The 26,284-nt window shown below is 28.4% G+C and overlaps 2 protein-coding genes across 3 annotated transcripts in view; one reads left to right on the top strand and one right to left on the bottom strand.

The window, feature by feature from the left end:
* LOC107441989 (cysteine-rich PDZ-binding protein) overlaps window positions 1–26,284 on the bottom strand; it is a 41,334-nt gene that overhangs the window by 13,282 nt on the left and 1,768 nt on the right. For both annotated transcript variants that reach the window (XM_071180710.1, XM_043045977.2), the window contains 2 exons: window positions 24,547–24,612; window positions 22,471–22,525 (listed from right to left, as the gene is read on the bottom strand). In XM_071180710.1, coding sequence (XP_071036811.1) covers window positions 22,471–22,525; window positions 24,547–24,612 — 121 coding nt within the window. The remainder of the gene's footprint in view (window positions 1–22,470; window positions 22,526–24,546; window positions 24,613–26,284) is intronic.
* Window positions 4,285–19,946, top strand: LOC107441988 (juvenile hormone acid O-methyltransferase). Its single transcript, XM_016055418.3, has 4 exons — window positions 4,285–4,425; window positions 14,646–15,150; window positions 17,169–17,316; window positions 19,665–19,946. Exons 1-4 carry the CDS (start codon window positions 4,346–4,348, stop codon window positions 19,841–19,843), a joined length of 912 nt encoding a protein of 303 aa, XP_015910904.1. The 5' UTR covers window positions 4,285–4,345; the 3' UTR covers window positions 19,844–19,946.

The following is a 26,284-nucleotide window of genomic DNA, read 5'->3' as shown; positions in this document are numbered from 1 at the left end:
ATACATAAAATATGTGTTTTATATTAATTAGTTCTTTTTTTTTTTTTTTAAAAAAATCGGTTCTTTACATTTTGGTATGCATATTATTTGTGCAAAAGCAATATAAACTATTTTCATATTTATTGTAGAAATGTATTCTACATTGATTTTAGAGAAAGCTTCATGTAATGTAGCGTTAATCATAATATAGTGCCGTAGACATAGCCTCCAACGTTTGTGATTTTTCCAAAAACTTTTTCCAGAAATAGTAAAAAAAAAAAAAAAAAAAAAGAACGCAAAAGTTTTAAAAGCAAAGAAAAACTTTTATCAGAACTTAACATGACCATTTATTATTTATTGGTGGACAGAATTCTTCTTCAATTTTAATTTATTAAAATTATTAATACATTAAGAAAAATAGTATTTTCTGAGACTACATAAATTCCGTAGTAGTCTGAGAATAGGCTTTAACATTTGTAGAGTTTGTCCCACAAAATGTTTGGTAAATAATAATAATAATTAATTGATGCAACTTTGGCAGATTCTGGATTGCAGACGCAATTCAAATGTTAGAAGATAAGGCGGATCGTTTGCATAAGTCGGATTTCTCGCAGTTGCATTAATGGTCTAATTCCCGAACATTTTGTTATGTTGTGATCCAAAAATCGCCATTTAGAAACTCTGCAATGAAGATGGGAACCCCATTGAAATTGTCAATACAGAATTAAGTTACGTGTATTAAATTCTACATTCGCGTATTTTGGTGTATTTGAATAGATATTGGTGCATATATCTAATTTTTAGAGATTTATATACCGAGAATCCTATGTAGATTCGTTCTATTTCATCATCGCGGATTTCAATGTCTTTCAATAAAGAGCTTTCCTGCATGCCTGAAAAACTTGATCGAAATTGCAGCATGTTACGAGTTTCTAATGTTGAATGATTGGTCACTAAAATTATAACTGTCATAACTTGCTGTAGTAGACTTTTTACAATGCTAGTAAAATGGAAATTGAGCTTGCTTAATTATAAAAAAATATGTTTTGTCAGCCTTTAAAAGCACCACTACTCAATTCTCATGTTTTGTATAGATTTTAAAATATTTTAATGTGCCTAGGGATAAATTTTTTTTAAGAACTCCATTTATTAATTCAATATTAAAATATTCTAACAAATTCATCTGCTAATTAAGTTGAGGCAGGAGTGCAAAGACATTTTTATAGAAGTGTTGGGGTACTTTAGAGTGTTGTTTGATAACTGCTAGAAGGAAGCAATTTTTGATACTTTAACATAAGAAAGGCAACGGAAGGATATGAATTTCAACCTTTTGAACACCTTCCATATCTTTAATAACGTCAATGACTTTACCTTATGTATTATCAAAGTTATACATATACAGTGTACAAAAAAATAATAAATAAAAAATAAAAAAACGGATTACCCTGGATAATATTTTCACGTTCTAGGACTCAATCTTAATGGCTCGAAGAGGTGATCTCAAACATTCTAATTAATAAGTGCAGACGATATTTTAAGTTACGAAATCAGACACAAAAACATACTTTCTCTGAATAAACATACCTTTTTTCGACGGATACGGATTTATAATTCCCAAAATAAGCCTCAATCTGGGAAATATGGTCCCCATAGTTTCGCCAGGAGAGTGTTCCACAAAGTTTGAACCCCTTCATGCTAATTTTATATTTTGTGTATTTCGCTATATCATGAGAACTTTTTAAGCGAATTGAAATTTTTTTACACACGATTATAAAATGCGTTTATCCAAAGTAAAATTCTATGCAATAAATAACTTTTAGTAAATATTTTTTATTTTTTATTTATGAATAGTCAAAAATTTTTTGTATTGCAAGGTATACAATAGTTTGCATCATTTTAAGAAATGTAATTTCATATGGCAAAATTTGAGCGAAATAGGGTGAATATTTCCTGAGGAATTGAATTTCAAAAAAAGTCAGATACTCCAAATTTGATTTCTCAGAAACTATTCGATCGATTTGGCTTAAGTTTTGTATTTTGACATATAAAACTACATTCTTTAAAATAATGTAAAAAAACTGTATACCTTACAATTCAAACTTTTTTGATCATTCATAAATAATAAATATTTATCAAGAGTTATTTGTTGCATGGACTTGTCTTGAGATAAACGAATTTTATAATTGTGTGCAAAATTTTTTCAATTCGCTTAAAAAGTTCTCGAGGTATAGCGAAATACGCAAAAAATAAAATTAACATTAAGGGGTCCAAATTTTGGAGCGCTCTCCTTATCAAACTATTGGGACCATATTTTCCAGATTGCAGCTAACCGCTTTATTTTGGGGATTAGAAATCCAAATCAGGGGAAAAAAGGTATGTTTATTCAGAGAAAGTACGTTTTTGTGTCTGATTCCGTAGCTTGAAATATAGTCTGCACTTATTAATTAGCATATTTGAGGTCAACCTCCCGAGTCATTAAGATCGAGTCCTAGAATGTGAAAATCCGATCACTAAATCAAAAGTTATTCCGAGAGGTCTATTTTTTTTGCGCATTGTACATTTTTAACATAGTTTGAACAAATGTTTCTTTGAAAATTAACCATCTTTTTCTAGAGTTAAAATTGTAAACAGTAAAAATATAGTTACTCAGCTATATCTATTTTTAACTGAAAATGATAGAATAACAAATTTTCATTCACTTATAAAAGAATCCGATGGTTACATTGAAGAAGGAAGATTATAATTTAACCTTTTAATGGCTTATAAATACATTAACTTATTATTTTATTTTTATGCTTAATATTTCTTTAAAACATTATACTACACAAGTTACTTTACACGATTTGGTCTTTTATAGTGGTTCGATTAATGGACCATGCTTTGTAAGAGTTAATAAATACTGTTATTACAGGTAAAATATAACTTCACCATTTTTAATATACGAAAATGGAATTGCCAATACAGTGACTGCCAATAAACTATTCAGAAACAGATGGATCCAAAGAAAATTATGAGGTCAGAGAGACCAGCAGACCTAAATTCATCGATTGTTAAGCATATCACATCAAAGTGTGTAACTAAGGCAATGACTTACGCAAAAGGGTCTAAGAAGTATTTTACTATTTTTAACAAATTAATTCGTTCTATCTGGTATTGACGTTGCATTCATGAAAATACGAGACTATATGTACGGTCCAATTTATGTACAGTTCTTTTGCAGTGCGCAACTTAAATCAAAGGTGAATGAATTAAAGAATAATTCTGCACTTTTCACGCAGCATCCCGCATTCGCGAACGCATGTTTTGCTCAACGCAGTCTCTATAGAACAGAATAATCTCGTTTTTTTTTTTTTACCAAGTTTGAGCCGAACATACGTACGTGAACCTGAAGGATGCTACTCGAAAGTGCTAAATCTCTTCAAAGATGAGATTTTATAATTCATAACCATCGTTGAACAGCCGACCCAATTTAATCGGTTTATTACTACTAATGTTCAACTCCATAGCCTTGTAATTTTGAACCCAATCCAGAAGACAAGGGAACTCCTAGATCGAGTGTTGGGAGAAATTTGCCTTCGTGAAGGACTTTTCGATGGAGCTAACCCGCATTTGCGTTACATGGAGAAGAAGACTACAATAACCTCCCACGGTTAGCCTGACAGCAAGGGGACTCTAACTTATGATCCGTCTACCACTGAAGATATTTCAGGTCAGTACTGTGGTCGGTGCCTTAGAGGAGTAGTCTAAGGTTGGTGCAAGCCGGATGAGGAATTCGTATCGACTGGGTTCGAACCCGGTTCGCCCCAGGAACATTGGAAGGCGAACGCTCAATTCCCTGAGCCATAGAGGCTCAAAGATGAGATTTAGCATTTTCACTCCTCACTATTCCTGCACGTTCGCAGACTTGTGTTCTGAAGTAATACACAGTAGATAACGAAACTGCTTAAAATGCATTTAATTCTGCCAAGAACTAAAAATTAGGAAAGTCTGAATAAATAAACTAAGGGAAAACTTCCAAGCAAAAATATTCTTGCTCAATAAAAATATATGTTTTTTCAATAAAAAAATTTAATAGTAGAGTTTTTTTTTCAATAAAATTCGTTTCAACTTAAATGTAAAATTTAAAAAAAGAAAAAAAATACCGGTAAAAAACACTTCATGTAAAAAAAATAAAAGCCAAAACCATAGAACCATAAAACATTATTTCATTCTTACTTGTAAGGTAAAACATTAAAAAAGAAAAAAAGAAATGAAGATTAGAAGATATTGGAGAAGATCTCCCCTCCCAACCTATAGCTCAACCAACGAGGGACTCCAGGGAGGAAGATGCAAGACAGCCCCACCTCCAGCATTTCTCACCAGGAATATGTATAAAAAGGTTCCATCCCACACAATTTCTTTTTACCTACCCCAGAACATTCAAATTTCAAACAACTCACTTTTCAGGTAAGCACTAAAACCAGTTTCATTTACTACTTTCTTCCAATGAATTTTTATCGAAATTGTTATCTCGATTGTGATTGGTTCGATTTCAGATGTTATAATAGTAGCCAATTTAAATTGTGCTAAATATCGATTAAAAAATAATAACACTCGGAGTTACGTATGGAAGTTTAAGCAATACTTGATCAAATTTTGCATTGAAAAGTTGAATCAATGTTTAGAAATTTAAATTAAATAGAGATGAAATTTATTTGTCACTAAATTATTAAAAATTAAAATAAGCTTAAAAAATCAATCAAAAATAGTACCAAAAAGAGTATACTGTGGTAGAAGCAATAATAAAATTGGTAAATTTAACAATATAAATGTTAAATATTTATATAGTTAATTCGATTAATAAAATACTAATAAAATTGAGGAGCAGTGCCGTGTCAAAAGTCTAACACCCATCCTAACATTATTCTTTTTTCATTTAAACCGATACAACATTATTCTATGGAAACAATATTTTTCTCTTAACGAGGCACCTTTGAAAAATATTATGTCATTAATTTTCGCATATTGGCAAGACAATAATTAAAATCATTGGTTTAAAAAATTATCATGTTTCATACAAAATTTATATTTTCTATGCTAAAAGAAAGGATGAAGTTTAAGGCTTGGTTCTCTGTTTTAAACAACAGCAATTTCAAAAAATATTTAATTTGTGAAGCATATGAATATAATTCTAAATCAATTTGACCAATTTTTCTTAACTATTGCCCTTTAACATTTGCATGGCCTTAATAATTTCAAATTCAAGTCAAATTAATCAAATTTTACTATGAAAACGGAAACTTTGTTAAGCGTGTTTAACGCAGGGTTAAGCTGATGAATGGTCAACTTTTTCTCCGAAACTAAACTTATTTTATTGGATTAATAATAAGATAACAATTACAGGGACAATATATTGTCCACAATACTAAGCTGAAAAATAAAAAGGATTTTACTCTCTAAGTCAGACTCTTACAATATCGCAGCTGCAATTTTACATGTCATTTATATATATGCCGTAAAGGTTAAATCCTTTTCTCTTTAAAAAAGACCACATTGCATAGGATTATAGTGTCAATAAATATTTGTTTTAAATGTAAAACCTATTTATAGAATAATATTATTCAGGAACGGCGAAGCTTTAAATTATTCTTGTTCACCATAACTATAATTCCGTACGGTTAAAATAGCATAACTTTTGAAAGCTCAATTTTAAAATTAGATTGAAAATTTCTTAAATAGGAAAACAAAGGTTTTCTTTAGGACGCATTCCTTCACGATGGTAAATGCAATATTTCAAAGTAAAGAATAATTATCTTAAGATAAAAATTACTCTTTATAATGCGCCTAAATTGCTAAAATATAAAAATGCAATTGAAAATAAGTTTGAGATAAAAAAAAGCAGAAAACAAACTTACCGACGTGGAGTAAAAGTTACATATATATTACTTTTTATATTATAACATATCAAAAATAAATTTTAAAAAATATATTAGTACAGTAATTAAAATTGTACAGAACTATTATTAGAAGATAAGAGCTAGAAATACATCTTATATGCCCAGTTGTGCATACATAAAAGTTTTATTGCAAGAAGATTGTTTAGTGAGCAATATTACATTATATATTCATCGGTGAAGGTGTCAATCACATTGATATTGAGCAGTTCAATGATAATGAGCATTAGTAATGGACATTTTTATCTGAAATATGCTTTATGAGTTACCAATTTTTGTTAAAAACACTTACGAAAATCATAATTTGCCTATATTTGCTTCTGATCAAAAATGTTATGTTAAATATGCATTTAAGTGATGGTCCTTGATCCTCCTTTTGTTCATTTATTCAGTTTACTTGAACTAGTTCCAATTCTTAGATTATTGGAAAATACAATTTGCATTAAAAAAAAAGTTTTTTTTAAAAAAAGAAAATACGAGACAGCATCCTATGAGAAAAACATGCCGGAAAAAGTTTCACAAGCAATCAAAATTAATCGCTTTTGAGGTAAAAAGGACCACTGATTCTAAAAAGTTTTAATAAATTTAACTGAAGAGCTTAAAAAGAAAAGGTTCCCAGAGACACATATTAGTGAATTGGACACACCAACTTTAGGCAACTTAGCAACAGTAGCCAACAAAAAACCACAATATCGCACTTTTTTTTTAAAATTCAAATGGTACCTTCTTTAACTAAGCTCTTCAATTACTTTTTTTTAATTTTCTGTTGATAGTTTATAATCTATTAACAATTCCGGCACCTTGGAAAAATTTTGAGAAGAGTCAAACTCGGGAAAAACAATCTTCGTAGCGTCAATCAATGATAGTTCGCAGATAGTGAATTGCCTTTGACTAGTTTATGATAATTTTTAAATGTGAAATTGACATAGAAGTCAATAACTTAAAAATATTTATTTTTTCTTCATAGGTAAGAAAAGTAAAATAACCAAATGAAAATTTTAAAATTTAACAAAAACTATTTCCTTTACGCACTAAGAAGCACAACATGGAAAGCAAATAGCACTTAATTTTTAATTTATAACTATTCAACGAGTTTTGATACACTATGCTTCAGTGACTGAAAATATTCATGTTTCCAAAGACTAAATTATAATTAACAAATTTAAATCAAGTACAAAAATGTAAAATATTTACTGACAGAGAGAGAAGCTAAAAATTGGTAAAATTATACTAAATTAAAAAAAAAAAAAAAAATCCTCAAGAAAAATAATTTTTGTTATTGAACTTGATCATTCTTGCGTTACCGTAATATAGACAACTTAAATTTTACAAGAAATAATGTAAAGAGGAATGTCTTTGTTAAGCTCAATTTCGATGATCTTCGAAAAATTTATAATGATTATCTATTTCATTTTAATTGGTGCGGTTAGATCATTTTATTGGAGTAGTTTTTTATCATTCGTTTCGCTTTAAGTATTTTTCGAAAGTTTTTTTTTTTCAAAATTTGAATTGATTTAATAAAGAGTAATCTAAAATCGTATTTTTTACTATAAACTAATAAAAATAGTTCTAAGACTTGCATATTTATATTATGAAAGACTAAACGGAAAAGCGAAATTTGAAGGATTGAAAGTAGATTACTTTATACTGAGCCACGAGTTTTGTACAGCTTATGTTTTATTTATTTTTTTTTTTTTACAGCTCATTTTGAGGCAAGTCAATTTCGTTACTTTTTCAATACTTTTTGTTTAAATATTGAGAATACTTTTGTTTTGCTTTCTTTTTTATTGTTTTCTGTTTTTATTTATAGCGCAGCATTTTAACGGAACGTTTCTAATTAATTGTTACTTTTTTCCTATACGACACCACAGCTAGCTAGTAACATAAGCTGTTATTCTCAATGTTACAGTTATATATTAAGAACTTAGAGGAATTATTTTTTTGCTATATCTTTTGTTTTTTTTTGTTAATTTTTCTTTTTAGCAGCGTTTTCATTATGACAGCATTTTTTATAAAGCGTTTCTTACGAAAGTTATTCTTTCATCTTTAGTTTTTTCTAAAAATACGGCAATTTAAAAAAGTTAATTTGAGGTTTTTAACGTTGAATTTTTTGTTAATAAATTAATAACGATTTTCATTTTGGTATCTTTCTAACTCTCTCTTTCTTCAAAACACTTTTTTTTATCGATTTTTTATTATAACACAACAATTAAGAGGGTTTCTATTACACTTTTTTCTTCTTCTTAAAAATACGGTAATTGAAAAATTGAGATGCTCAAATTTAATCTTTTAATACAAAGATCTATTTTTATTTTTACTCTTTCGCTTTTGTATATAATCTTTTTTTCTTTTCTTTTTTATAATAGCAGGGCATTTTTAAAAGATTTTCTGATAAACCATATATCTTTAAACGTATTCTGGATACGTTTTTCTGGAAAATATTATTTTTAGCATTTAAGATCAATTTTAATTTTAAGATTTTTTTTTCTAATTATCAACTTTAGTTTAGTATTTTTTTTATAGTTGCTGTCAGTTTTTTTTTATTTATCTTAAATATTTCTGATGGATAACTATTATAGCTTTTTTCCCCTTTACCTACCAATAATATAACTAAGTTTTGAATATTTCTCAATAATGACTAAATTTATTTATAAATAAAAAACAATATTCACCATTGTTTTATTTAAAAAAAAAAAAAAGAAATGTTGCTATTCGGTCGATTTTTTAGACCAAATATTCGACCAAATCACTATTCGTTACATCCCTAATTAAAACACTCAAAGCAATAAGAAAAAAATTTAAATTCAGTTAAATGAAATTTTTGACGATTATTTTTGTTTACTGAAAGGGAGGTAAACAATGAATTATTCTGCATCTACAATAAAAACAAAAAGAAGGAAGCAATTTTATTCCGTTACAGACGAATGTTGTAAACAAAGAGAAGCAAATATAATTACAATAATCATCAGTAAATCAGTCAAATAAAAATGCTAAAATTCAAACGCTTCTAATCTTAACTTCATTTACTAATGTCATCACATACGACCACATTTGCGTAGATCAATTACACAATATTGAGCACAGATATTTTTTTCTAAGTACAAACAAGTCAAAACATAACGTGACAGAACTTAATATAGGTCAACCTTTGTTCAAAAGTAACGGGAGGCCCTTATCTTTTTAAGGGGCGATCAAAACTCGAGAACTCCGGGGAAGTGCACTCTTGAAATCAAGGTGAGGATAAATTGTACGGCTGATGTTACGGGACATTATCCCGTAAATGATGGATGTAAGATGAGGGGAGGTATAAAAAAAAGTTCAAGGTCCTACATTCACACGACCAAAATACTCGAAATGGGCGTAAAGTCAGGGGACTTTTTTTTACTCTTGACTTGAGGAGAAGCATCATAACACAGTACAGTTAAAAAGAAGAAAAAATGAATAATAAAAGCTTTAACGGTACAGGAGCTTTAAGAGGTGTTTGTTTGCCCTATAAATAGACATAAAATATTTAGATCTCGGAAGGTTAAATGGGAAACCTTATTATTTATAAGATGTATACAAACCTTATTATTTATAATATGCATATAAGGCATCAGAAATGTCTTGTTCATGATTTTAGTGTCCTATATGCTAAAGTAGTAATACCGCTCCGTACGAAATATGTTAACAAAAATCCGTCATTTACCAGTTGTCGATTTTGTCATTTGTATATTGCAGCAAATAATTGATTATAAAAAGATGCAAATAAAACTAAATTTTAAACAATTTAAAAACTAGTATTATTGCTACATCAGAAAATTCCAGATCTGTCTCCTTCAATAGCAATGATATACTCATCAACAGAGAAAAAGGAAACCGAAAGTTTGAAATTTTAGAAATGCGTAACTTAAAAAAACAGAGCCAGACTAAGACAGGGGCAGTTGCCCGGGACCCCACCTCAGAGGGGGCCCCGAAATCGAATAGAAAGCTTATTTTACGCTTCTCTCTTTAATAAACTTTTTTTTTTAAAACAAAATATCACTAGTGTAAAATCCGTCATTTTTATGTTGGCTTCTTCATTTATCTATCGTATGAACACAATCTACATTTCGTAAATCCATGGATTTTTAGTGCGGAATTCAGCTAAATTTTCGAAATTAATGTGGACAAATTTGGCCAATCAAGAGCCGGTATTTTTACACATTACAAAATGCGATATGTTTACAAAAATACAAGCTTCTGAATGGCTTAATTGAGCCATAGCAATTTTGAAAATTCAGCTGAATTCCGCCCTAATGTCAGTAAGGATATGAATTTTTTGCTGCTAGACAGTTAACGCTTAATTTTTCGCTGCTACAAAGTTAACAATCAGAAAAGTGCATTCGGTATGATGGACATAGAATTGTCAGAAAATCAATAAAATGGACAGAACAATATTTCGTCTGACCATTGGAGGGGTGTGGGAGAACTTTATAGTTATTTTAGGTTTTAGCTAATTTTCTTGTTATCTATAATTAGGTGAAAAATTTAAAATAGGGATAAAATTTAGGTTAAAAATTTAACTGCAGCAGAGGGGCGCCCCCAAAAAAGTTTTTGCCTCAGGCCCCAATTAGGCTATATCGGGCCCTGTATAAAAGCAACTGCTAAAAAATACATTAAGCATCTCCGCCAACACTTATCTTAAAATCTTAGCTGCTTATTAACAGATCTTCTGTTTGAATCATTGACTTATCATAGTGAAATAAAATAGTTCTTGAAACTTTACATTTTATACATGAAGCATGCTGCCACAACTAAAAAACATTTCCTCATCGACTATGAAATTTTGCAGTTATTGAATGGAGTTTAAAAAATAAAGGCAACGTCGCCTTTTTGTACCACAGATAAAAAAAAATATCACTTTAAATTTTATTTACTTCGTGGTTTTCCTAAACTCATAAAAATTTAACTGTTTTATCGTAATGAAAACAACTGCAAAATTGCTAAAAAAATTATTTTGTAGATTAAATTATTTTGGAAGTCACGAAAACAGCTTTTAAAAATGATGGTTTTTATCCACACCATTGAGTGCCCACCGCGATAGGAAAAGTCTAACGCTTCATAGCCTTTTTGAAATTACGATAATTTCGACGTTTATAAATAACTTTGTAATGAATATTTGAACGTTTTACTTATTATATAAATTTACTTTAACTATGTATTTGATTCACACTCTTAAAATTTAATTTCGCACTTTTAGGATTTGGATTTGCACTATTGCATTGCTTTTGTACGGAAAAAAAAACATTAATTTCGCAACAATGCGTCCTATAACATAAGCCTGTAACAATATATTTAATTAAAAAAGATGAATATTGTGAATATTTTTAAAAATTTTTTTTAAAAAAAACTTTAATTTTTGACGCAACTTGTGAGAAGTTTGAGGGATTATTTTCCCCCCCCTTTTTCTCGTTTACCAGCACCACTAAATAGTTTTATAAAAAAAAATTTCATTCAATTATTACGATTTTTGAACAAGATTATTTGATGAAAAAAAGGGTTATTCTAATTAAAAATAATTGTACATCGACCGTAAAATTGTCGAAAGAGATATAATTGGAACCCAAGGGTGCATCGTTTGGTGACTAAAATTTATACGAAAGATGCCTCCCGCAATCATTAATTTCCACAAATATGTGAAGGTCGTGAGAATGTTACCAAAATAGAATGCTTGGTTCAAATGGTTTCTATTTGTGGAAACAAAATACATAAAGAGAATAGGGTTCAGATGGAAGGAACCAAGTTTCTGAGGATATATAAAATGGAATGATACATAAAAAATACAAAATCGCATATGTTAATAAATATCAGGGGTATCGCAACCTTATAGCTACGACCTAGAATTAAGGGCTAGGTCAACTTCCTGGATCCAAGAATTTATTTTGAGAGTAACATTTATAAAATATTCATTGTTAAGTACAGTAACAAAAATGTAGGTTTTCGAAATGAACATAAGTGGACAAACAAATTTCAATGGTAGAAGAGTTATCAAAAATAGTGGATAAACAAATGATCAAATTAAGAGATTGATCTATGAAAAAAGTAGAATCACGTAAATAATAGAATTCATAACGAGAATTGACGGACAGTTCTGGGGTTCCAACTTCCTTTTCAGTCATGACCCAGAATAGAAAGAGAAGGGCAAGATCGACTTCCAAGAATTTGGTTTAAAATCAACACTTATACACCGAAGAGCCATTACATTATGACCACCCTGTTAATAACATGTAGAACCACCTTTAGCCCTCAAAATTGCTAGCACCCGCCGTGGCATTGATTCCACAAGGTGCTGATAGGTAGTCTGAGGTATCTGGTACCAAGCGCTCACCAACTGGTCCTGCAATTCCCTCACATTGCGAGGGGGTAGCGTGGCAGCACGAATTTGGTTTTCCAAGTAGGACCACAAATGCTCTATTGGATTAAGGTCAGGTGAATTTGGGGGCCAAGACATGACTTGAAAGTCACTGGAATGTTCCTCGAACCAATCCATGACGATTCGACCCTTATGACATGGTGCATTATCCTGTTGGTAAACACCATCCCCCGCAGGAAAAACTGTTGCCATGAATGGGTGAACGTGGTCTGCAACTACGTTCAAGTAGCTTACAGACGCCAGGGATTGTTCTATGACAATTATGGGTCCTAATGTGCCCCATGAAAACATTGTTCCCGGGCGAGAAACCATGAAAACCTGGGAGAGCCCATTGTTATAGATGGAGGATGGTCATAATGTAATGGCTCTTCGATGTATATATCACACTAAAATAACACAAACACACAGATTGAACAGAAACAGACCCTGTGAATGAGCAACCCCTTGCGGGTCTGACCAGGGCGAGGCAAATTCGAGTAATTTCAGTGTAGGGAGCAACCAGGCAAGAGTGGTAATTACCAGGATGACCAGGTTCCTACTTTAACAGAGGCACACAATCCACACACCACACTTAAGACAACTTAATTGCAACTATATGTTGATTGGTTCATTTGTAATTTATAATTTTGTAAATATTTTTGTATTTATTTAACTTGTATTTATAATCAATTTACCTTTTAAATTTTTAATACTTCTGTAAATACTTTCTGAAAATATTTTCTACTTGTTTTTTCTATTCGTAATTTCGTAAATAATTTAATTGTACCTTCATGTTTTAGTTCTGTATTTACCATGGCAAAGTGCCATTTTCAAATAAAAAATCAGGAGTCCAAAGTAATTTACACTCATAATTTTCAGTATACAAATATCTTTCTGTTACGTAGTTTCCTTACGTAAAAGTTCAAGATTTTTTTCAAAGATAATCATTTTGTTATTTATTTTCCAAGAAACAATTCAAAATTAATTATGTGATTATTTTTTAAACTATAAACCAATACTTTCAAGAAACAACTAAACTAATTTAGTGTTATTCCATAAATATAAAAATTACAAAAAGGAATACTGATGAACATAATGCTTAAAAATTATGGTTTTCTTTTTCAAGGAAAGAGTGTGAACATGAACGCCGTATGTGCTGACGTTCTTTTTTCATTCAATGTCACAATCATTCAATTATACAATCGAGTTACGATAGGACCCTGGGTCAAGAAGTCAGTTATTTTTTAAGATAGATGAATAATGAATATCTTTGCTATCTAAGGTCAATATATCAAGCATTCTTTTAAAATTAAACTTAGTTAAACATGCGAGAATTTATACTTTTTGTATATGTTAAGAGGATTTTTACTAATCGTAATTCATTAAGCGATTTTTCGAAATTCAAACTTGTGAAGAAATAAAAAAATGTAGTCCTATAATTTTTCTAAAAGTTACACCTTTAGCTATAAAAAATGAAAGTTTAGAAAAAGGCACTTCATTCATAGTTTATAATTTAACCTTTTAACTATCGATTATTGTTTGAATAGAGGGAAGATATAAGAAGGTTTTCATTATATAAATATTCATTATATATATCTCATTATATAATCCTATTTCCTGTTTTAAGTGCTGCTTATTGTTTTTATTAAGAGCAGATAATCTTACAAATGAGAACTTTTCTCGTACAAAAATACTAAAAACAATATTTAATAATAAATATCCAGAAATAAAATGTTTAAATAGAATTGAAAAAAAATCATTGTTATGAATTATTCAGAAGAAAACTTAATTAAATAAAATAATTACTTCAACTATTATTTCCAAATTATATAAGTTATAAATAATTGAAAATTTATCTATTTGTCATCAAGATAAGATACATACATTTATTTAACACATATAAGATGAATAATGAGCAACTAATATAAGACCTCAACTTATTATTTTACACTAAAAGTTACTCAACTTATTAAATATTTGAAACTTGATCTCAGAACAGAAACATTTAATTTAAATTTGACGAAATGATAAAGTTTAGCAAAAACAGTCTTACACATCTTTCATTAAATGATGATGTATTATTTCAATATATACCTTTACGTAAGTTCACTCTATACCTGTATCTCTATACTTATACCTATACTATATATCTATACCTATACTTAAGTTCAATCTATACCTTTAGCTTGTAAAATACGAGTGAGGGAAATATTTAATATCGATTTATTCTAATTGATGGTTACGAAATAAATCGCTATTGTTTAAAAGATTAAGACTGATTTTATTAATCCAGTTTAATCATAAAATTTTAAATAATCCATCATGATATTACTACAAATATTATTTCTTTTTAATATCAGGCCACTAAAAATGAACGATCCAGCACTCTACATAAAATCAAATCCTTTTCAAGTAAGAGATGCAACTCAAATTCTCGGCATATTTAAGAAGCAGATCTCATCGGATGAGACTGACATCATTCTGGATATCGGATGTGGACCTGGAGATGTGACAACAGGGATTTTAAAACCTGTGATAGGGAGATTTGAGTTGCTGCTCGGTGTGGACAGATCCAAAAGCATGGTTCAATATGCAAGACAACACTGTGAGGACGAAGATGTTTTATTTGAGGAGTTAGATATAGCAGGGGACGTCACTGATTTCAGAGATGATTGGGGAACATTCACCAAGATATTCTCTTTCTACTGTCTTCACTGGATTAAGGATATAGAGAAAGCATTGTCCAACATAGAATATTTGATGCGCAAGGGTGGAGAATGCTTATTAGTTTTTGTGGCACAATGCCCAGTGTTTGAGATGTATGAAATAATGGCAAAAGATGACAAATGGAAAACATACATGGAAGTAAGTAATCACAAGTAATTATACGACCAAGTATTATTATCACAAAATTAATTAAAGATGATTTTTTTCAATTAACTTTAAGAGCTGATAGAAAGTCTACAATAGAATGGAACTAAACTCTAAACTTAGTGGCACGACAGCCCATAGAGGGCCAAGGCCTACTGTGCCCATCTCAGTTTTCTTGACCTTGGGCTCTGGGGTGCAGGAGCACATGTTACGGTCAGGTGGTCAGCCGAACGCGGAACCCCCAGTGTTTAGTTCCCAAGCATGCTTGGTACTCATTTATCGATCCACTGAAGGGATGAAAGGCTGAGCCAACCTTGCATGGCCCGAGGATCAAACCCAGGACCTGTGGCACTGGAGAGTGAAGCGTTACCACTCAGCCGCCAGGCGTCAATAGAATGGAACAGTCTATAAAATATTCGAAAACGCAAAAGTTAAATGCATGTTTTTTAGAGGGAAAAAAAAGGGTAAGAATTGGAGAAATTATTAAAAAAAAATTATACATACATTTTTTTAAAAAAGTTTTTAAACTTTTGAAATGTGAATTTATATAATTTTAATCAAAAGTACACTGTATCATAAAAGTAATATTAATCCTTAACCAACATGCTTACATCTATCTTGTTGATTAAAAATACTTGAAGTACATAACAAAATAATTTCAGTTTAAAGAAATTGGGCATTTTTTTTTTGTTTCAAAATAAACATTATTTACTATTTAAAAAAAAATTTAATAAGTTTTTTTAAATTTAAACTATACTGACATTGTTTATAAAAATCAGATAGTACTCTTCACATAAATTGATTTAATATTTCATTAGACACGTCAGTCGGTTGGAAAAATGTAGTTTTGATACATTAACATTTTAAGTTTGCTAATGTAACAAAGTCTTTGCAGAACAGCCAGGGTTCATTAAAAGGAACATTCAGACAGAGCTTCAGAAATTTGAATTTATTCAGATTATGCAATAAAAGACAGCTCATTTAGAACATACTAAAATTAATTTTGTAAAAGTATTACAATAAAAAGAGTAATTATTTTTATACAAGCATAAGAACTGAATGATATGTTACTGTTAATTTACAAATTTATTTATTAGTTATGCTATAAGGATTATCCAATGAGAATGCTGGCTTTAAAGATTTTTAACTTTGGCCATAATTTTGATGTATAACATATTTGGCATAATTTTGATGTATAATTGTGATGTATAATTTTGATGTGTAATTTTTTTGAATAAAAAAAGATACACAAAATTCCAAAGTTATAGAATTCGATGCAGTTTCTAACACACATTAGTAGATAGCTCAAAATATCTAAATTGAAAACACTAACTGTTGAATTACAAGGGAAAACTTTTAAAAAAATGAATTCAAAATCATCAGCTTTACTGCCATTCTATCTCTTCATTAACTTAGCAATGCTTCTATTTCACATTATTTTTAATAAGGATTTTATGCCTTTAAATGATACTCTATCATTAAAAGTTTGTAAAGAACAAAACATCAAGAAAACGTAAATAAAAAATTATATATTTAACCTAAAAGTCCAGATGGCTAGGGAAGAGAGGGCTCTTAAGTTCAGAAATCATGTCCAAAAAATTTTAGATCGAATTGTTTTATTTTAAACTCCAATGGAAATGAAAATAAAAAGAAATGTGTTAATTTTTTGAATCTGATTTTAAAATATCTTTCTAGTTGATTTTCATTAACGTGCAAAATATAATTAAAAAATGCTAGCTTGAATATTAGAGAGTTAAAAAAGCTAAAATCATAGTTTATAATCGTTGCACCTAAACTGCATAAGGAATATTTACTCTAGTTGCTCAAAACTTTTAAGCTACTTCGTAGCACATTTGCTGATGATTTTGCAACAGCATTCGATTGTTATTATAATTGCATTCCATGCTGGAAAAAAGAATAGCAACAAAAACGTTAATACACTTTAATTTTTTGAAAAAAAATTAAATAATAAAAACCTCAAAATTTTAATTCTTGAAGATTTTCTTTTTTAGGATGTGAACAACTTCATACCAAAAACTCAAAACACAGCACAGCCGGCTTTCTTATTTTCTCAAATGTTGGAAAATGCTGGAATCACAACAATCAATTGTGCTACAATGAATCGAAGCTTTGCCTTTCCGTCAACAAACATGCTTCAAGGTAATAAAACAATAATTAACCCTTCTCACAATAAGTTTGTTTTCAGTCTATTCCCTAGCTCAGAGGCATAACCAGAATTACTGATAGAGCAGCAGAAAATAAACAAAGCTGAAATAAGCAGCACATTTATCTGTGTAAAATTGCAATATGAAGTAAACTGGAAAAATGCATTTTTGCAAAATATATATATTGTTTCTGCATGATTGAAAAATACTGTCTGAAAATCACCAGGAGGTCTGTCTAGACTGGCAGAATCACCAATAATTTATGTAAAAATTTGAGTGCAACTGGAAATAGAGAAACAATTTAAAGAATATATTCATATATTAAATTACATTAAGTACATCTAAAAGCAATTTTCAATCTCTTCCAAATTAAATGCGTCTCGTTCTGTTCTAAAACAAATTAATATAAAAATAAATTTTACATGAAACAATTTTTTGGTTTCAGCTTTCATGCTTTCCTCATTTCATTATTTTCCTCGCTTTTGTCAGCCTTGATAGGCTTTACTCTTAAAAGTCTTGACAAATGCATTACTATTTTCTATTTATTTATCTATTTTTGAAATAGAAAGAAAATTCAATTATTTTGAAAAAAGAAATATTGATATTTTAAGTAAGACAAAAGATTTTTAGTAAGATTTTTTTAAAATAACTTTTCAACATTAAGTAGTAATGTAAAAAATATTTAATTATTTATACTTATAATTTAAATTTTTCTTCAATATTAATATTCAACCAGTTTTAACTCTAGATACCTAATTTCAAAATGTAAGATAATGATGCAAACTCTCAGCAAAAGCAAAAACGCAATGAATTACTCACATCTTAATAAATACTGGTTCAATTTCACCCATTAGCGTAGTTTTATAATTAGTTAAAGAATATTTTTGATAACAGCACACTTTTCATCGTGTAAGGAATTTAATATTTTTTTTTAAGAAATATATTTTTAAGCGTAAAGATTCATTAGTTTTAGATAAAATTCTAAATCCTAACAAAATTTGAGAGTAACAATATGCTGAGAATAATCTGTGATTGGAATGGATTATGTGTATTGAAATCAACCCAAAAGAGAGAAAATAAAAAATTTGAATGGAATGAATTAATATGATATATTTTATCCAGCAGAATCTTAGAACTTTAGATGTGTATTTTTTCCTATTTTAAAAACTAACCAAAATTTCAACTTGCCTATAAATCATAAAATAAGCAATCATAAATATTCTAAAGCAATAAGCTAGTAAAAATTATGATAGCTATGCATGTCACTTTCATAAAATTATTTATGTTATTATATTATGCAAATTTTCTGATAAAACATTAGTTTTTTAGTTAAGAAGTTATTTCTAGTATATAAAGCTTTACGAACCAACGAAAAATAAAATTATAGTTTTATATTTAGAGATCTTAATAAGTTAATCAGTAATTTATGCAAATTTAGCGCAGTTACGGTTTTGTGTCTGCTAACAAAAAAAGGAAAAAAATATATAGTTTGACAGAACTAATATGATTTTAATAATGGAGGTTAGATTTGAGAAAATCCTCACTTAAGTGTGGTAAATGATTCCTTACCTTTGTAACCTTAATCCGGACAATTTTAAAGCTGCCTATTACTATTCTTAGATACAAAAATTCCAATCTATCGTTCTCCCAGCTTTCATTTTCTCAAATGTATCATCTTGTACTACCGGTCAAATATTGAATTTTATTTTTATATTATTGTACTGTTTAGATCACTGTCGAAACAAAAAGATTCTAGCATTAATCATTTAGAAATTTCACCAACATTAAAAAAAAATTTATGCTATTTTGTTTTGAGAAGAAAAACTGTGATGCATGATGCTAATGAGGAACAAAAAAATTAAGATTAGTGTCAGTTTGGGGAAAATGCTTCAAACACCATGTTTGATATCTATGCATTGGTTGGTGAAAATATTTAAACTTATGGTGCATGTCAGTTAAAAAACGACTGCAGAAAATGAAGTACAAAACGATGCTGACATGGATGGTGAAATGGAACAACAACCAGTATTCCTGTATCTATAATCCATAATGAATGGCCCTATAAGAAATGATCAATTGAGGTCCTACTGTATTTCTTTTTAGCAACATTTTAGCGATAAAAACTATTCCTTAAAGACCTTTTAAATATTATGCAAGTACTAACGGTAATGGATCAGATTTGCAGCTTATTTTTGCAGACAAAGGGGGAGGAGGGCTCAAAATAATCAAAAATCGTATGCAATATTTAAAGAACAATTTTCATAAAAAATAAATAGATAATAATAATAATAATTTTCTATGCTTTTATTTCTTATTAAAAAAATTTAACTTGCTATTTTACAGACTGTGTTGTTGCTGTCAACCCTTTTATCAAAAGAATACCAACGCAACAGAGAGATGAATACATAGAAGAGTGCATAAGAACACTTTCTGCCATCAGATTGGAAAAAGGAAGTGCAAATGAAAATGAAGCTTACAGTTTTTCATACAAGCTTCTAGTGGCACATGGCCTGAAAAACTGAATGCAAAAAATCTTTTTTTTGTTATATGTTTACATGAAACATTTTTACGAGTAATACATATGTTTTATACCCTGTTACAATAAATATTTTTATATATAGCTAACAAGCATTTTATAACCATTAAAAAATTACGCAAATTGTAAAAGAGAGCTACTTGAAAGTAACAATTGCTTAAATAATGCAAAATGGTAATAAGCTAAATATTTTCTAATGCTTTTTTATATATTTACTAACAGTGTAACAAATCTAATTCATTGGGCACTTCTAATATATGTCATTAGTTTACAAAAATAATTGAAAAATTATTTGGGAATATAACTATTCTGTTACTGTCAAGCCTACAAAAACTTGAGATTTACAGAATTTTTTAAAAGAAATTGGTAAACTTTTTCTCTTGTGCATTTTTACAAGCACATATTGAGAGCATTCACAGACACACACACACAAAAAGATTTTAAAATAAAAAAAAAAAAAAAAAAANAAAAAAAAATAAAAAAAAATGGCATAATTAGAAATAGATACTTTTACTGTGTTTTTGAAAACTTTTAAAAGAAATAGGTCAACCATATAATTCTCCCTCTTTTCATTTTTACAAAGACATACTAAGCAACCATAGACACAAGAACAAATGTTTTAAAGTACACTAAAAAATAAAAAAAAAGCATAACATAATCATAAATAGATACTTTTACTGTATCTTTGTAACAAACAAAAATCAGAGAAAGTTTTAGAATTAATTTTAAAAAATGTAGTTAAAATGAGTTAATTAAAAGTAGGCCAAAAAGATGTTTTGGAAATGGAAAAACCTCATTGGTTTAAAAAGTATTAAGGTGATAAAAGTTGACATGTTTGAAGTGCTTAAAAACAGAATGTGAATGAGCAAAACAAAATAAATTTGAAAAAAGGAACAATACATTCAATTTTTAAATCTTTCATTTTTCTTATTCATGTTTGGTGAATCATAAGAAAGGGAGCCTGTTTTTGTTGTTTTCTTTCCACCTTAGTAATTTTTAGAGCAAATGAAATTTTTCTGTTAGCAATTATATCTTTCCACTTCAGTTTCTTGGAATTACTTATTTCAATCAGATAAATATTAATCAATTAGAAAAAATGTAAATAATGAGTAATATAATGGTAAAATAAAAAAATTAAAAAAACTGTGTATGATAAAACATAAAATAGAACAAAATGTGTATGGTATAATCATTAATTAGCTTTTATGTAAATCAGAGATAAGTCAAATATTAAAAAAGAAGTAATATTTAAATAGATATTGATCAATAAAATGGTTATTAATTATTTAAAAAATATGTCTGATATAAATATAAAATTTTTAAAAAAAATTTGCTGTATGATATAATCACAAAAACATAATTTCCCTGCACCTTTCACACCAATGAAAACCAAAGAAAAATCCAGTGGTTAAAAAAAGTTAGGGCATTTAATTAAAATTAGACCAATATAACGTAATTAATCAGTGAGAAAGATGAAAAATGTGTTTGATAAATTACACTGACATGATGGTTATTAATTAATTAACTAGAACAATGAGTATGATAAAATTACAAAATGTAAGAAGTTATGTAACATACAATTATAAAACAGAAAAAAAGTGAGTATAATACAATTCTAAATACATAACTTTCTGGTATTTCTGATGCAAGCATGAATTAGAGAACTATAATAATAAAAAGATGAGGAACCTTAGTTTAAGTCAGACCAAAAAGATGACTGCGAACTATTTGCAAAATATAAATTTGATTTATAAGTATACTAGAACAACTTTCATAATTCTTGAAAAGGCTTTAAATTGAACTTAAATATCATATTTTTCCCATATTTATAAAAGGTACAATTTATTGTTGGAAATACACTTGCCGAAGCTAAAATCTACTTTGGAACAAAATGTGATTAAATAAAAATTGTAACAACTCAAATACCTTGATTCCTTTTTTTTTCATTTATATATTTTTCTTTAATTATATTAAAAAAATCATAGAATTTAGATCCTTACAGCAAATGTGTCCATATTTTTATAAGTCACACAAAATTTGAACAGATATGTTTTCAAACATATAATAGGGTTATTGATAACAAGTTGCAACTCAAATTAATAGTAAGTTCATAATTGAAAACAAATCTTGTTGCAATTATGAAAAAGAGAAATTTTTTTCTTTATAACTATTATCGAGAAAATTTTAGCAAAATGTAAAGACTATCCAGTCAATAATGGGCTGAGTCAAAAAGATTATGATAATTTTTTTTTATTTTCAATAATTAACATGAAACAAATTCAAATTTTGTGAGCTTTGCATACAAGATTGTATAGAGTCTCTTAATCTATACAACACTTATTGATTGAATAAGAAAAAGAGAAATTATTTTCTCTTTAATGTATTAAAGGCTTTATTTAAATAAATTTATTAGGAAAAGTTAGAGAACAAAAGTTTTTAAAGTGCTATGGATACAATCAATTAGTAATTTCACTAAAGTATGAAAATTATATTATTATCTAAAACCACAGTTAATCTACATTAGGGGGAAAAATACACAATTGTTTAAATAAGGTATTGAAGGAAGCATTTCAATTCTTTAAATAATATTTTTGAAACAAATGGCAAAGTTACCTCGCTTTATTTGCTGTAAGTGCTTTATTCTCATTTATCTTTCTGCCGCCACCTTCTGTTAAAAAAAAAAAGAAAAAAAGAGTTATAGGCTGATATATTGTATGTATATATATATATTCTTATAATTCATATTTTCTTTTAACCTTGGCTTCCATAATTTAAAATTTGTAGTCAGTTAGATTTAACTATTAGACATACAACATTGCTGGTCAATAGCAATACCTCATTTCAATAACATTTTCAGAAAGAAAAAAAAAACACATAATAGGCATAAGAATAAGATAGTTTACATGCCACGTAAGATAATATATACATGCCATGTCACAAATTAAAAGAAAAAAGAAGAATGATATAAATTAAAATAAATATATGAATAATGATGTAACATAGACATTTTCAGGAACTAATGAAAAACTTGTTATCTTATATAAAGAATGGATAAATTATTAGTTATTTAAAATATAAATTTGCATTAGTATTAGCAAATGCAAATACCAGTTCATAGAAAATATTTTTTAGATTTACTTTTTATTACCTTAGACATGGTCACATTTGTTATTTTACAACTAATTACAGAAAGAAAAAAGAATTTTAATAAGCTAAAAAACATTTATTAGAAACAGGTTGTACAATACTGGTTAGAATGCAGAGTTTACAAGTAAAATAATCAAACAAAGGAGAAGTTACTTTGTGCAACATCTGAGGTCCCCCCCCCCAAAAAAAAACCTGAGGTAACAAAGTTAAATGGTGCTAGAAAGTAATAAATCGAGTACTGAAACAAAAAGGAAAGAAAGGGCAATAAGACAACTAAGAATAGTAGAACCTGTATTTATCTGAGGAAGTTAAATTTCCTGGGTAGAGGGGTGGCCAAGATAGATCTTCATTATTCTTAACAGTAATAAAAATATGTGAAGGTGAAAAAATTGAAGTTTACGTCAAAAGAACAAAGAAATTTAGGTGTTTGTTCTTCTTCTTTGTAGTAGTAATCAAAACTGTGTAAGTTTATCATTTCGGGAACAATTTGATGATTCACAGTGAAAATTAGTCTTATAACCACATTTGCAAGTTTGGAACTTAATCATGAAGATCAACTAACTAAGTTTCATGGAACTGGGATCTTTAATGCATATTTTCTGGGTAAATTAGTTTGGAGATGAAAAAAGTCAGCATACTACCAGATTTTTGCAAAAATAGTTTCCGAATGGCATTTGACAGTTTTTGTTAATAGCAATAAGCAGAATACAAGATGTCTAGAACGAAAAATACAAGATTTCTGAAAGCAAGAGCCAATTTTTAAGAATGAACAGCTCAAAAATATTCAGTTTAGCTAGGACTTTTTAGGTTTTATAGTGACCAGATGCTTGAAATATGCAAATTTTTAATAATCAGTAAATTATAAAGAAGAGAATATAGTCAGTTTAAGGTAATGTTATATTAAAATGTAAAAAATTTCCCTTCACTAGTCAAAACATTTTAGACAATAAAAACATTTTAGATTATAATATACCCTATCCTCTTTAAACAGAGATTGTTGTTAGATAGAGTGCTGTTATACAAAGAGCCACTTGTATTGCATACATAATTATTTAAGAAATAAGATTTACAGCAGTAGATTTAAAGGGGAGAAATTATACATATTTCATGTATATTTAAAAATGCAAAAATTGAGAGTTTGTATCAAGACATGCATTTCATTTATCTCTGAAGTTTCATAATGTAGCTTTAATATAGAATTAATAAAATTAAAGGTTTTCCTGTTCCAAGATGTCTGAAAATGGCACTAACAGATCATTGCAGGGGGGAAATAAATCAGATTCATTAAAATAGTAATAACAATAACATTTTTTATTTAAGATCTTCTTTTAAGAATGCCTCCTTTTTTTAAAAAGTATATTTTATACATTTTCAATTATAATAAAATAAAAACAAATTGTTCATTAACTTTGGCATAGTAAATACTTATAAAGCATTTTGGGGTAAATACATCAACTTAAATAAACCAATAGTCAAAGTTTTAAACAATACTATTAATTGTGGTAAAAATCTAAAATAGAAAAAGAGTCATCAATTGCTTACCAGTAGTATTTCTTGCTCCAGCTTTCCAAGGATCTGGTGTAATAACTTTTCCCAATTTTTTTTCGCCTATTTTTTGAAAAGTACAAAATAAAAAAATCAAATAGAGTAAAATATTTATTTAAAGATACATATGTTTAAATAAAAGGGTTACTTATTCATTAAAGGGACAATAAACTTATTACCACATCATCTATATAAGTATTTAGATACCTATTACTTAAACACAATGCAAGTAGAATCTATTAACACACAATTTCTAATGCCAATTAAAGTAGTTTTTGTTAGCACACATTTCATATCAAATTTAGGGCATTGAGAAGGGGCAAAACGTACTAAGTGTCAATCTTAATGGTTCCTGGGGGTGACCTCAAACATGCAAATTAATTAGTGCTAATTATTAATTAAGTTACGAAATCGTACACAAAAACGTACCTTCTCTGAATAAACATATATAACTCTTTTTCTTTACATATCTGGAAACCTTCAAAATATAGGGGGTAGCCGCAATCTGGGAAATATAGTCCCCATAGTTTGGTCAGGAGAGCAATCCAAAGTTCGGAATCCCTAATGTTAACTTCACTTTATGCGTGTTTAGTCATAATTTTAAAACTAATTACGCAATTTTAAAAAATTACACCCACTTATAAAACCCATTTACCCAAAGATAATTTCATGCAGAAATATTTTTTTTAATAATTATTTATTGTTATTTAATTTAATTGTGGATGAAAAAATTTTGTATTATGAGGTATAAATTTTTTTTATACCATATTAATCTACGTTTTTTTCGATTGCAAAATCTAAAGTTTCAACAGATTTCATTTGATAGAAGCCGAGTAAAATTAAAATGAATTATTTAAAAAAAATAATTTGGCGACAATGATAATTTGGCGATGAGAATAATAATTTGGTGATGAGATATTTAAATGGGTCGATTAATATTTAAATGGGGTTAACTTATGAGGAACTTGATTTCAGCTTGCGTGGAGTAAAATTTCATTTATATTTTTTCCCTCATAACCGATTGCTAACCTTTTTTAATTATCAAATATAATGTTTCTCTTTCAGTTGTCTAAAAATTTATTCGTAATTTAACGAAGAGATGTAAATAAAACATTTTATTGGATAAAAACATTTGATTCAACAACTGTTGAGTTTATAAAAGCTTGTTTCTGATAGAATGTGATTATACATCAGCATTTTTTTAATTTCATTTTTTTGGTTGTTCTTTCAATAATTGATACAATTTCAATATTATACAAACATATGCATAGATTTGGAATAATATGGTTATCGATTTCTTCAATATATATTTTATAATTATTATTACGAATATGTAGTCAACATTTTTAAGCATCTTAAAATTTCTCAACATCTTATATATCATCTAAATTATAAAATAAATTTGTTAATTACTTGTCCGCGCGTGCTTTGCAGAATTATTTTTCCAGCTATTGATTATTATTATTTTTCCAGCTACAGTTGAATTATTGTCAGCTAGATGAGAATTCAAACTTGTTAAGAAATTAAAAATATTCTGCTGATCAAAATTATTTGATGCAGAACAGTTGACTATTTAAAGCATACAATTTTTTTTTTTTTGGAAAAATAAAGATAAATTATTAATTAGCTTTTTTATTGTTTCTTATTTATCCTCTCAAGCATCCTGGCTCTTCCCAAGCATTCTGTACTTGGCCCAACTATTCATTGCGTGATAGCGTACTAGTGTAGTGAGAAT

The sequence above is a fragment of the Parasteatoda tepidariorum genome, chromosome 1 (assembly GCF_043381705.1).
Source record: "Parasteatoda tepidariorum isolate YZ-2023 chromosome 1, CAS_Ptep_4.0, whole genome shotgun sequence".
Classification (NCBI taxonomy): domain Eukaryota; kingdom Metazoa; phylum Arthropoda; class Arachnida; order Araneae; family Theridiidae; genus Parasteatoda; species Parasteatoda tepidariorum.
This window is presented reverse-complemented; position numbering and strand designations above follow the sequence as displayed.

Excerpts from the sequence above, each read along its gene's own strand:
- LOC107441988 (XM_016055418.3), top strand. The coding sequence starts at position 4,346 with ATGTATAAAAAGGTTCCATCCCACACAATTTCTTTTTACCTACCCCAG. Across the intron at positions 15,151-17,168 it reads AATGGAAAACATACATGGAA|GATGTGAACAACTTCATACC; the intron begins GTAAGTAATCAC and ends TTTCTTTTTTAG. Across the intron at positions 17,317-19,664 it reads GTCAACAAACATGCTTCAAG|ACTGTGTTGTTGCTGTCAAC; the intron begins GTAATAAAACAA and ends GCTATTTTACAG.